Here is an 11,998-nt window from a genome sequence, read left to right on the forward strand (position 1 = left end):
GCCCGACGGCCGCAAGACACTGAAGTCAGCAGGACAGGGACAGACGACGACGTGTTAAAGAATTACCGGTTGACGAACGACTACCGGGTGGTCAAATTTGATGACCAAGACCAAGGCCGGTACCATGCCGTTCCAAGCAACCATCCTCCAGAACCTGCGGGAGATGAAAGCTATGGGGGTTTGACCTGCCCAAATGCTTCTGGCAGTTCCCGCTGCACGAGGACAGTTGGGACATGCTGTCGTTCATGCTCAATGGCTGCGTGTATACCCCCGACAGGGTGATGCAGGGTCATGTGGACAGCGCGCTCTATGTGCAGTCCACGAACGAAGAGTGTTATCAAGGCATGCTGTTTAAGAACATGCTGATCTGGATTGATGACATCTTTGCATACACCGAGAACGTCGAGGCGTATGTGGTGGCCCTCGAGAATTTCTTCGATCGAGTGGCGCACTTTGGGTTCAAGCTGAGCCCGTCCAAAACCAAGCTGTACACACACGAGGTCAAGTGGTGCGGGCGCATTATCAGTGGCAAAGGCGTGAAGCAGGACCCGGAACGGATCCAGCACTTGTGTGCCATCCCCTACCCTACGAACGCGGGCGACTTGCAACAATTTGTGTGTGTAGTCAACTGGTTGCGGGACTCCATGACCGAGTATACACAGACAGTGGACCCATTCCAACAGTGCTTGACAAAGGCCCTCGAGGGTAAGGGCAAGAAGAAACGCATCGCGTCTGGTGTTCACTTGGAACCGACGGCGAAAAGAAAGCTTTCGATGCAGTTAAGTCCAAGTTACGGGCGTCGGTTGAACTATATCACCCTCGTGATGATGCAACGATGTGCCTGTTTACGGACTCCAGTGACTATGGATGGTCAATTGTGGTTACGCAAGTGGTGGAATTTAACGAAGCGACAGCGATCCAAGAACAACACCATGAGCTACTCCTATGCCAGTCGGGAATGTTTGCGGGCGCACAGAAGTCGTGGTCAGTAAGCGAAAAAGAAGCATACCCGATTGCACGAGCGTGCGAGAAGCTCAACTACCTGCTGATGCGACCTACTGGATTTCGCATGTACTGCGACCACAAGAACCTGATCCATGTGTTTGCCCCCGGCGAAGAGTGGAAAGCACACACCTACGGGGAACTCATATGGTGGGCTGCTGTTATTGGCGGCTACCGCTATGACATTATCCACATCGACGGTGTCCATAACCTATGGGCGGACATGATGAGTCGATGGGGCCAACCGACTCCAAGTCTGGTGGCGAAACGTGTACTCGTCCGGCGCGGTCACAAGTGGACGAAGAAACGGCGCCCGGCAAACTCAATGCGCTCCTGAAACATCGTGAAGCCAAAGCGACGCGAGGCAAGTACGCAGTCTACGAAGACGCGTGCACGGGCAGCGCTTCTTGACGAGTCGGAAAGTCGCCTCATCTCAAGAGAAGGAAGCCCCCGCCAATGTCGAAGACAATGACTCGACCATAACAAAAGCTGCGCCCTTTGGAAGACGACTTTGTGTGGCCCAGTGTAGACGACATCCGCCAGGCGCAAGAGAACATGCGAGTGAACAACCGCTCAGGACGACGAATGATGGCGAGTTATGGAACGTGGATGACTGACTGCCTATGGATACCAAGTGCGGCGGACGACCTGATCCAACGGATCATGGTAGTCGCCCATTGTGGCAGCATGGGACACTGTGGCCACGCGGCACTGGTGGCCTCAATCAAGCGCCTATGCCTATTCTACCTCGACCACCTCGCCGACCGAGCGGCGGAATTCCTCCGCGGATGCTTTCTGTGCCCTCATATGAAAGGGGGAAGGGTGGTCCACAGACCGTATGCACCCAGATGGCACGCAAAGGAACGCAACGAAGGAATTCATTTCGACTACCTATACATGGGCGAGGCGTACAGTGGCGCCAAGTACGTCTGGTGTTGAAGGACGACCTTACATACTACTGCGAGCTGGTGGTCTGTGATGGCCCCAGCGTGGATGCACTGGTAGACTGGACGAAGCGATTTGGTATGCCACGAGTCTGGGTCAGTGACCAAGGCACCCACTTCAAGAACGTGGCGATGAAGGCGTTGGCACACAGGTTTAAGGTGTACCACGACCTCACACTGGCCTATTGTCAATGGCGGAACGGCACAGTGGAACGTATGAATCGCGACATTCTCCAAGTCATACGCGTGATGCTACGGGACTACCAGTTGGACGAGAAGGAATGGGACTACCTTCTACCGGTGGTGCAGTCCAATCTCAACCAGATCCCGGCAGTGTCATTAGGCAACAAGTCTCCCATGGAGCTCTTCGCGGCCCTCAACCCAGCGACCCCTTTGGACGTCGTTGGGGTGGGCGTGAACAAGGATCTCTGTGAAGTCAAGTGGCAACACAAGGACATCCAAAAGAACCTCGACGAACTACAAACAAGATTGCATGCGATGCACAAAGAAGTGCTGAATCGCAACGAGCTACGGACAACCAAGGCGGCGAAAACCACAGAAGACTTCGAAGCCTGCAACGTGACCGAAGGTGACTACGTGTTATGGTCAAGGGTGGATGAGCGCTACCATCCCAAGCTACTCGTCACCTGGGTCGGTCCGTACCGCGTCAAGTCAGTGGGCGAATTCTCCGTGATGTTAGAACATGACACATGAAGAACGCGAAGCTCATACGTCACGCGTGAAGATATATGCGGATGCGAGTTTTGAAGTCACAGAAGAAATCCGAGCAAGGCATTGTATTGAAGGACAAATTCATCGCGGGGCACAAGTTTGTCCCGGATGTGAGCGACTTCATGTTGGAAGTGTTTTGGGAAGGCTTTGTAGCAGCCCAACCATCGCCCAGCAATTGCTGTGGGCCAGGTTCAGACTATGATAGGCTCATGTCCATCGTTCTGAACACGGCGCACAGCAAACTCGCTGGATGCTGACGATTTGGAGGCGGGGCCAGAAATTTCGACGTTGAGCGTGCGAACGGTGATTCAAGCTTGCTACTGGGTTTACTTTTGCTGCGGAACACGATACGGGTATAACGACATGAGTTCTGTGGCCATTACCGACGCCAATAGCACTAACTACACCGCGCATTAGACCAGTTTACTCCGTGACGCGGTGCCAACTACAGTCATTTCACGGCATTGCCGTCTCAATTGCCAAGATATGTTTTCAACTTGGATTTTGTATTGAATTTTGACATGGCCGTCACGGAGTTATATAATTCACCTGCTAATTCGACGAGAGTGCTCAGATTATGCACTTTCACCTCCACTACTGTAATTTGCATGGCCAATCGAGATGAGAAGGATGGGTTTTTCATGTCAGTCGCAATCAACCTTGGGCACAGTTAACAGTGATCGAAGGCATCCAGAATATCAGGATTAGGGTTATTTCAAAATATTATATTTGAGAGTACTCATATAAGCTTTCCTGTGTAAACGTCAAAATTAATAATATTAAAAGATATAGGTTATTATTTGTAAATGTACTCCCTCTGTTCCCAAATAAGTGCGCGAGTTTGAGGAGGGGGGACATGACCCGTCATTATATTCAGAAGTTTGCTTGACGTCATGATTGAAGTGGGAATTGAGCCAATTTGTGTAGAAGATGACGAGTAAACACGAAACGAAGTGTGTTGGTATTGTTGATGGTCCTTGTGCTCGTTAGGAGGGTTCCTGGCGTAAATCCCCCTCCTGCAGTGTCAGAATTACCAAAAGTCGTCATTTGATTGGTCCTGAGACACGGATTTGGCATCCTCTGATTGGCCCAGTGTATCGTTACACCTGTATAAATGCATATTGAAGTATTTAAGGTTGAAGTGTTTTGTATTTTTATTGGAGGAGGCATAGATCAACTTCCTGATTCGCGCACTTATTTTGGAACAGAGGGAGTAATATTTGCCTCATTTCCGTCATGTTTTGTGACATATCTCACAAGATATTCATTTCTACACCTGACATCCAAAGAACGTTTTTTATATGGCGTTTAGTTATGAGCACACAAGAAGTTACACCAAAAAAGGCCATCTGGACCTTGAGAAATGCATAAATATTCCCTCGATGCCTCCGACCACTGTAAGTAAATACAGTGAACGAGGGAATTTAAGCGACAGCGAAGTTCGTCTGAATATTGCTATACTTACTGTTTACCAATCAGAATCATGGCTTTCTAAACGGTTGGTTTGATTTGCCAAAATAAACAAAGTTGACTAATCAGACTTCAAGATCTCGATTCTACTTCTATTCAAAGTGTGGCTTAAATTCCCTTGTTGACAATTAGTATATATTTGAAGAAGTATGAAAGAAGATAAGTGTTTGTAAGGCTTCACATGGGAGGAGTGCTGGGCCCTCGGAAACGTGTCACGAAGTTGGTGTCAAGTCGCCTAAACCTCAGGAATCTCTAAATATATATGTGAAAAAACACATACCAGCAGATGATCGCCATCTTCTTGTCTTGATCGATGAGTTGGAGGTCGGGCTTGAGCGTAGGCCATCGTAGCCATGGAAGGTTGCGTTGACGAGCAGAGTGGCCTTGGGCAAAGTGACTTGGATGGTGCGCGAGATGGCGCCGAGGGCTGCGTCGTGGCATTCGTTGTGCGGGCAGCGTTGGAGGACATGGGCGAGGATCTTGGGGGCGACTTGGCCACAGTGGCGGCAGGAGCCGTTGGATCGGAGCCGCTTGCGCTTCAAAACCTATCGCGTGTCGACTTGGTTGAGGCGGGCCGCGGTGCCAAGACGGTAGTCGGCGTCCCACAACTTGCCGCCGGAAAAGAGGAACTCGCTGCCGTCGCGGCCGCATAGCATGGTGGTGCGGCCTTGGTCCATTTGCTTGCTCCACGCCAACGCATGGTCAAGCTTGATGTGCATCTTCATTTCGCGCGCGATGTTTTAGCAGGATGATGGCACGGAGTTGGGCGTGGCATAGGCGTGGGATGGTGTTATCGGGGGAGTTTAACATGTGGAATGCAAGGGTGAGGGTCGAGACTTGGCGTGACTCGTCGAGCGGAAGGAAGCCAAAGCCACTCCTGGATGGCGGGAGTAGATGAACGCCTTTGTGCTAGTGGTAGCGAGACGCAAAAGATGTCGAAGGGACTTGGCTAAAAACAACGAGAAACCTTGGAGCTGCGACTTCGTCGCCTTGACTTGGTGGATGGCGAACTCGAGTTGGGACATCACAAACATCTTGATGGCCTTGATGATTTGCCACGTCACTAAAGGGGACTTCACCAATGCATGACTTGCTGCCACATGCTCGTCAACTTGTCCGCCAGTTGGAAGCGGGTGTCAACGTGGTGAAAGCCTTTCGCGGATATCCAAGAGCTCGGTCACGCTGACCTTCCACGCCGCGGGGACACGCTTGTTCGACCAACACTTGTTGTAGTTCGCGTGGAGCAAGGGCAAAAGGGCCAAGCGGAAGCGGTAGTACACGCCGTACGGAAGTCCTCCAGGCATGGGGCGGAGGTCAAGTTAGCCGCGTTGAGGGCGTCTTCGACTTCGTCCATGGTGATGGAATCGACGAACACTTGGCAGTTGAAATCGGCTGGAGGAAGAGCATGCAAGAGGCGAAGGAACTTGTCACCACTTGGTCGCTGGGGGTCGAAGGCCACTGGCGGGGGGTTGGTTACCGCTAAGTGCTTGACGAAGGCGTTGATTGGGATGGCAAGTTGGAGGGTGGTGACGAGTGGGATAAGCGCAAAGGGCCATGTCCATCACTTCCACAACGGTGGCGGCAGCAATGTGGGTAAACAAGCCTGTTGGTGTGTGGTATGGGGTGCGCCGGTCCACAAGGGGTGGCTCGATGGCAGCAATGATGGAGTCCAGGAGGGCCGCGGCAGCCAAGGAGATTTGCACCGGGGTCTCCACCGGTTCGGGCAGCACTTCGCCACGTTGAGAAGGGGTCGTAGTGGTGGGGGGAGCTGCTGCTACAATCACTGGGGGCAAGGCCACTTGCAACTGTTGTTCAAGAACAACTTCGTTGGGCGGAGGTGTCGTTCCCAGAGACGTGCTCAACATTGCGACATCACCCCAAGGCCACTCTGGGCGGAGGAGTCAAAACCGTGGCCGAGCTCGACGGTTGACTGCCACTCGACGCACCAAGCAGGCACGCTCTGGCAAGTGCACGACCAACGGCACGCTACGGCGCGTTGGTGTCAGAGCGAGACACAAGTACACCATTGGCAAAGGACACCAGCGCTGGGACGGATCGTGGAAGTGCAGAACACATCAAGGCGGGGCACCAAGGGACGCAAGCGATTGCTGGGTGCACGCAATGGCACTCGTAAGAGGTCTCCTTGAGGTCCATGGCCGCGTTGGCCACCGTGTTCTCGTTGCGCGGGATGTGGTGCAAGGACGTGAAGGTGCCCTTGTGGCGGAGGTGGGCCAACGCCTTGAGGACTCGGTTGCGCAGCGAGCGCAAGAGCGGAAGGGACACGCGAGCATTGCCAGACACTTGCGACAGGACAAGTTGGCTGTCGCACTCGATGCGAAGCGTTGGGAGGCGCCAATGGAGGACACCTTGGAGGCCATTGAGCAGGGCTTGGTACTCGGCGACGTTGTTGGTTGCGCCAGAAGGGAGCCAATGCTAGAGAGTCCACATCACAGTGCCGTCGGGTGCAGAGAGCGCCGATCCAGCGCCGCCAGGGTTGGATGCTTGGGCCGTGGCGCCGTTGACGCGACAGCCGCCATCAGTGCGAAGCACAAAGGTTACTGGGGCCGGGGCAGCAACAGGAATCTCAGGGGCAATGGCAATGTCCAAAGGAAGTGTTGGTGGTACTCGAGGAGGGCCAAATCGGGGGTGCTTGGCCGCGATGGAGCCGCCCGAAGTGCAAGCACGTTGGGCCGGCGAGCGTTTGGATGGGAAGCAGCGCGAGCACGTGGGACATGAGAGTAATTGGCGCGCCGGGGAATCCGTGGGCACGGCATGGCCAACCGCAAGGGTAGGCACACAAGGTTGGGGTGGGATACCAGCCCCCGAGGCTGCAAAACGCGAAGCCAGCGGGGGTGCCACCGCAAGTGTAGTATTGTTCTGGTTTGTGCACTCTTCATCGGCCGCCACTTCCGCCAGGGCTGCAGTCAGCGCTGGGACAGCGGGGAATGCCGCGCGGACAGCATGGGGGACAAAGGGCCGGAGGGGTGAAGGGGTCGGCGCGGCCGTTGGAGCGCAAGCGTTTGAATGGCAAAGGGCGAGCAAGCGCGTCGTGAAGGACTCGTCACAGCCACAGCTTAGACGGTATGCGTCGGCGAAGTCAGTGCCAGCATGCGTAGTGGTGCGGTGGCGGCGGAGGGAAGCAAACGCCGAAAACGACAGGTCAAGGCACAGCGCGCACTGGAAAGTCTTGGCGTCATGGTCATGCACCGTGGTCACGAGGTTGGGCTCGCACACCGAAAGGGCCGAGAAGCAGGTGCCGGTGGACGCCAGCACCGAGAACCGCCAAGGGGGATGCCGCAAGCCAAGCGGCATTGCAGGCTGCACACGCGCAGCTTGGAGATCCGACGAGAGCAGTTGGAACGGGCGCACCATTGTTGGTGGCGCAGCAGGCGTGGTGGCGTCGATGACAGCGGTCGTTGGCGCGGCAACGTGCGCAGCCAATGGCGAGGGACAGGCACGCGCAGGCGAAGAGCAAGATACATGGGACACATCAGTGGATGATGTGTGAGGATCGGACATGGTGGGCGACGGCGATAGGCCAAACCAGCTTGGCAAGGACAAGGCAGAGCCTCTGAAAATGTTAGTAGTTAAAGGGACCTGAGTCCGTTTAACTACTATAGAATAGGGAGGAGGAGTGTGTTGACGACGCACAAGTACCAGCCTCGTGTACCGGGACCGAAGCACATTGCGACATCAGCGAGTCGAGTAACTCTGATCCTTTCCCGCTGGCATTGTGACACCCGGAGTTGCACTGCCGTTCACGCAGTCGACCTTTCTCATGGAAAGCGCTACTAGGACAGCGGCCGCAGAGCTCCGTTATGGCGGCGACAACTTTGTCAGGCGAGGGAGACAAGTCACCCTCGAGTTCCGCCTGAATCCGTGAGGAAACAGTCGATTTTACACTCCTCCCCATTTCTGGTAAACCCGGTTGGGTTTTCAAAACATTTTTCGAGGGCTCCGCCGTAGTCCGAGCTGTTGAGGTTTCGGCTACTGATGCGTCGGAAAAAAAATGCGAGGGCTCCGCCGGAATTGCACCAAATGCGTTGGGAATCCGGGAAAATCGCGCGACTGCGTGTTCGTTGTCTTCAATGGCGGCCGGAAGGCTAGCCATTGATTTGGGCATAGCCTCCGGCCACCCGTCGGTCTCATTGTTTGGGGCCACTGGTAGGGGGGGGGGGCCTCCGGATACGCTATCCGGTTGACGGGGTTCCCCTCGGCTCCGCTGTCTTGGGGTCTTCGGTGGTAGGCGGCAGATTGGAAAGGACTGGCTGGGAGAAGCCAGGCGAAAAGAAGCTGAAACGGCCAATCAAAATGTACCAAATCGGAACAGATACTACACTTGATCTTAGCCAAAAGGCCGAGAAGGTATTTCTTGGAAAATGCCGAGAAGGTATTTCTTGATTGTTGTTTAAATCCTACAAGCGAACACAAAATCATGTGGAATTTTGTGCATTTCTCTGAGGTTTGAAAATGCGCATAATCAGCGTGAGTATTAAGTACAGTAGGGGGAGTGTTATGGTATAGTAAAAACAGTGATAGAAATTATTTGAGTGAAGTGTGAATGAATGAAGGAAGATGAAGTGTTAGGCTTCACAAGGGAGGAGTGCTGGGCCCTCGGAAACCTGTCCCGAGGTCAGTGGCAAGCCGCCTGAACCCCAGGAATCTATAAAAATGAATGTGAAAAAAAAACCATATTAAATATGGTAATCAGTTTTCACACTGATTAGAACAGAGGAAGGGTTATTACTTGACTTAGAGCCATTCTGGTAAACTAGCTAAATGGTTTCGGAGATGAAACTAGTTCTAACTTGGCTATTCCTAATGTCAAGACTTGAAAGCGCGCCCAACGAGGGAAATGCTTTTTCGGCCGTAAGGCCCGGGGGACTTGTGTGTCTATGCCATGCGGCTGTCGGCGCGTGCCGATCGACTGTCCGGCTTGGGCCCGCTGCAATGGGTGTTCCAAATGGTGCGGCTGGACTTGATGATGTCGGCGGAGAGACCGTACTGGAGCTTGGAGGCGGCTGGACGCGAGAGGCCAATGACTGCGGTGAGGATGTTGTGGTTGGCGGGGGCGACGGAGCCGAGGGAGCCGTAAACGAGCGCGCAAGAGTAAACTTCAAAGCCTTGGCGCACGAGGTGGCGGCTGAGGGGGGAGTACTTGTCCATCTTGCCCTTGGCGGTCTTCTCGAACACCGTGTCGCCGTCGTGGAGTTGGTCGTCTTCATGGGCTATGGCCAAGTCGCAGATGATTGCCGTCTTCTTGTCTTGATCGATGAGTTGGAGGCCCGGCTTGAGCGTTGAGCCGTCGTAGCATGTGAGGCACGCTTTGACGAGTAAGGTGGCCTTGGGTAAAGCGGCTTGGATGGTGCGTGAGATGGCACCAAGGGCTGTGTCGTGGCGTGCGCGGATGCTGACTTTGTTGTGCGGGCAGCGTTGGAGGACATGGGCGAGGGTCTCGGGGGCGACTTGGCCACAGTGGCGGCAGGCGCCGTTGGATCGGAGCCGCTTGCGCTTTAACACCGATCGCGTGTCGACTTGGTTGAGGCGCGCCGCGATGCCAAAGCGATAGTCGGCGTCCCACAACTTGCCGCCGGAAAGGAGGAACTTGCTGCCGTCGCGGCCATGGAGCATGGTGGTGCGGCCTTGGTCTGTTTGCTTGCTCCACGCCAACGCGTGGCCAAGCTTGATGTGCATCTTCATTTCGCGGGCGATGTTCTTGGTCGTGGCGGACTTGGCCATGTGGGGGAACTTGATGTCGAAGTGGTCGTCGCCGCGCGTTTGGAGGCGGAGGTTGTACTGGCGGAGAGTGGCGACGACGTCGGTCCAAACGCTCGAGATGTCGGCGTGTTGGGTCTTGAGGGACGCGATGGGTTGTTCTTGAAGGGTGCCGTTGAGGAAGCGTTGGAGCATGAGGTCGCCACCGGCATCGAGGGCGGCGGCGTCCACGTGGAAGCGAAGCAGGATGATGGCGCGGAGTTGGGCGCGGCAAAGGCGTTGGATGGCGTCGTCGGGGGAGTTCAACATTTGGAAGGCATGGGCAAGGGTCGACGCTTGGCGCGACTCGTCGAGCGGAAGGAAGCCAAGACCGCCGCTGGACGGCGGGGAGTAAAAGAACTCCTTGGGGTATACCAAACTTGATCTTAGCCAAAAAGGCCGAGAAGGTATGATTTTAATTGAAGCGCTATAGCAGTGTGCTTTATTTGTGTGTTGAGTTGTTCAAGGTAGGTCCGATTGAATATATCTTAAGTTCGAATCCTGTTGGAATGTATTTGTAGTGTAAATTTATAGTAGTTTGTACTATATTCAAGAGGTCCTGTTGAATAGCATGGGGAAGTTGGAATGGACTCTCCCTTAGGACGTGTTCGGAGCGACTTTTGTCGTCAGCGGTTTTTGGCTTTTTCCACAAGCCGCTGAAATATCAGCGACTTTTTGCCTTCACTGACATTGGTTAATAACAGAGAAAAATCAACCAATGATGCGCCCTAAAATTCATTGTCCATTTTCAGCTCTATGACAGCGGAGCGCAGAAAATTGTTGTCGCGTAGTGGCTGTGGTGGGCAAATGTTCAGGCGGCGAGTGGCGAAACGACGTAGAGTAGATATAGCGATGAGAACTATGTATCTACGCAAGTGAGTCGTAAGTCGGCGGCTTGGAAATATAGACTGCCACGCTAATGGCGCACCGGTAAAGGTCAAACCGAACGACAATGCTATGTGTTTCAACCTTGTGCGTCGGTGTGACCTTCTCCTTCCCGAAGGAGTCGTGCAGTCATCACTACTAACTCTAGGCATGCCCAACCCATAAGATCAACGCCTAGCTAACCTGAAATCAGTTTACAATACACAGAGCCTAGGGTTCAGTACAAGTAGGAGGTCGCGCGGGAGGGGCATGTGTACAGCGTTCGATGCGTTGTGCGTGCAGCTACCCTCGACATGGAAATGACTTACCATAGCCGTGCTTCACATGGGTAAAGTTCTCCCGTCGAGGACCTACCAGTACACACCGGAGTGGAGTGACGAACCACCGGCAACCGACAAGGGCGTGCTTTGGGCGTGCTCCTGCGAAATTTTGGTTTGCAACCAACAATTTATTCTGATATTTTTGCCCAATAAATAGCCACAATCCCAAAAGTCGATGGAAACGATTCTGATTGGCTACTTTTCCAAAAACCGCTGACACAAAAGTCGATCCGAACACGCCCTTAGCCGGTCAAACAACTTTTGCGCAAGCCATGGCCGCATTTGTGTTTTTTTTCGGGGAGTTGTAGTCAATGCGCGTGTGACGGCGGCCAAGTCTGTCCTGGGTTTGCAGTGCACAAGGCGGCGGTGAAGTTGTTGCCAGCCCCGACGCGGTTACCAACCTCGTTGTCATCGGCTACCCATGAGACGGAATTGGCCTAGGAACGAATCCCAGACTAACTGGGTAACACGTCCCAATGCTGCTCTGACGAAGTATGGTGCCATAGCCCGGCTCAATCAATGTTCATACTAGTTTATTCAAAATCCCCATTTTCATGTTGCACCAAAGGCACGTAGCGGGACATGATTGTTTGCAAGTCGTGCTTGAGTTTCGAATCCCGTCGACGTAACAGCACGGTCGTTGCCGTCAAGCTAAGCAGCATCCCTGCGTCCAGTCCACCAATGAAGAATGCTTCCAACCTATGCTTAACGAGAAGCTACTTTCGTGGGTCGACGACTTCCTGCCTATGCTGACGATGCTGAAGAGTGCCTGCGAGCCCTGGAGGAAGTCGTGAACTTAGTTCACAAGTTTGGTATCAGCTTAGCCCGAGCAAGACCAAGCTATTCACGAAGGAAGTCAAATGGTGCGGACGAATCCTCGGCGGCGATAAA

The 11,998-nt window shown here is 53.8% G+C and overlaps 4 protein-coding genes across 4 annotated transcripts; all 4 read right to left on the reverse strand.

Moving 5' to 3' along the window:
- Nucleotides 1–4,325: 4,325 nt before the first annotated feature.
- On the reverse strand, nt 4,326–4,873 carry H257_11985 (hypothetical protein; the record flags this gene model as incomplete). Its single annotated transcript, XM_009839072.1, has 3 exons — nt 4,326–4,348; nt 4,429–4,684; nt 4,709–4,873. The coding sequence occupies 3 exons, from the start codon at nt 4,871–4,873 to the stop codon at nt 4,326–4,328; spliced, it is 444 nt and encodes a 147-aa protein (XP_009837374.1).
- Nucleotides 4,874–4,951: 78 nt separating this feature from the next.
- Nucleotides 4,952–6,013, reverse strand: H257_11986 (hypothetical protein; the record flags this gene model as incomplete). Its single annotated transcript, XM_009839073.1, has 4 exons — nt 4,952–5,211; nt 5,261–5,371; nt 5,436–5,627; nt 5,680–6,013. 4 exons carry the CDS (start codon nt 6,011–6,013, stop codon nt 4,952–4,954), a joined length of 897 nt encoding a protein of 298 aa, XP_009837375.1.
- Nucleotides 6,014–6,134: 121 nt separating this feature from the next.
- On the reverse strand, nt 6,135–7,667 carry H257_11987 (hypothetical protein; the record flags this gene model as incomplete). Its single annotated transcript, XM_009839074.1, has 2 exons — nt 6,135–6,542; nt 6,600–7,667. The coding sequence occupies 2 exons, from the start codon at nt 7,665–7,667 to the stop codon at nt 6,135–6,137; spliced, it is 1,476 nt and encodes a 491-aa protein (XP_009837376.1).
- A 1,374-nt stretch (nt 7,668–9,041) lies between these two features.
- On the reverse strand, nt 9,042–10,172 carry H257_11988 (hypothetical protein; the record flags this gene model as incomplete). The annotated part of the gene is made up of 1 exon (XM_009839075.1): nt 9,042–10,172. One exon carries the CDS (start codon nt 10,170–10,172, stop codon nt 9,042–9,044), a length of 1,131 nt encoding a protein of 376 aa, XP_009837377.1.
- Between the last annotated feature and the right edge of the window lie 1,826 nt (nt 10,173–11,998).

This window comes from Aphanomyces astaci, assembly GCF_000520075.1.
Source record: "Aphanomyces astaci strain APO3 unplaced genomic scaffold supercont1.37, whole genome shotgun sequence".
Classification (NCBI taxonomy): Eukaryota; Oomycota; class Saprolegniomycetes; order Saprolegniales; family Verrucalvaceae; genus Aphanomyces; species Aphanomyces astaci.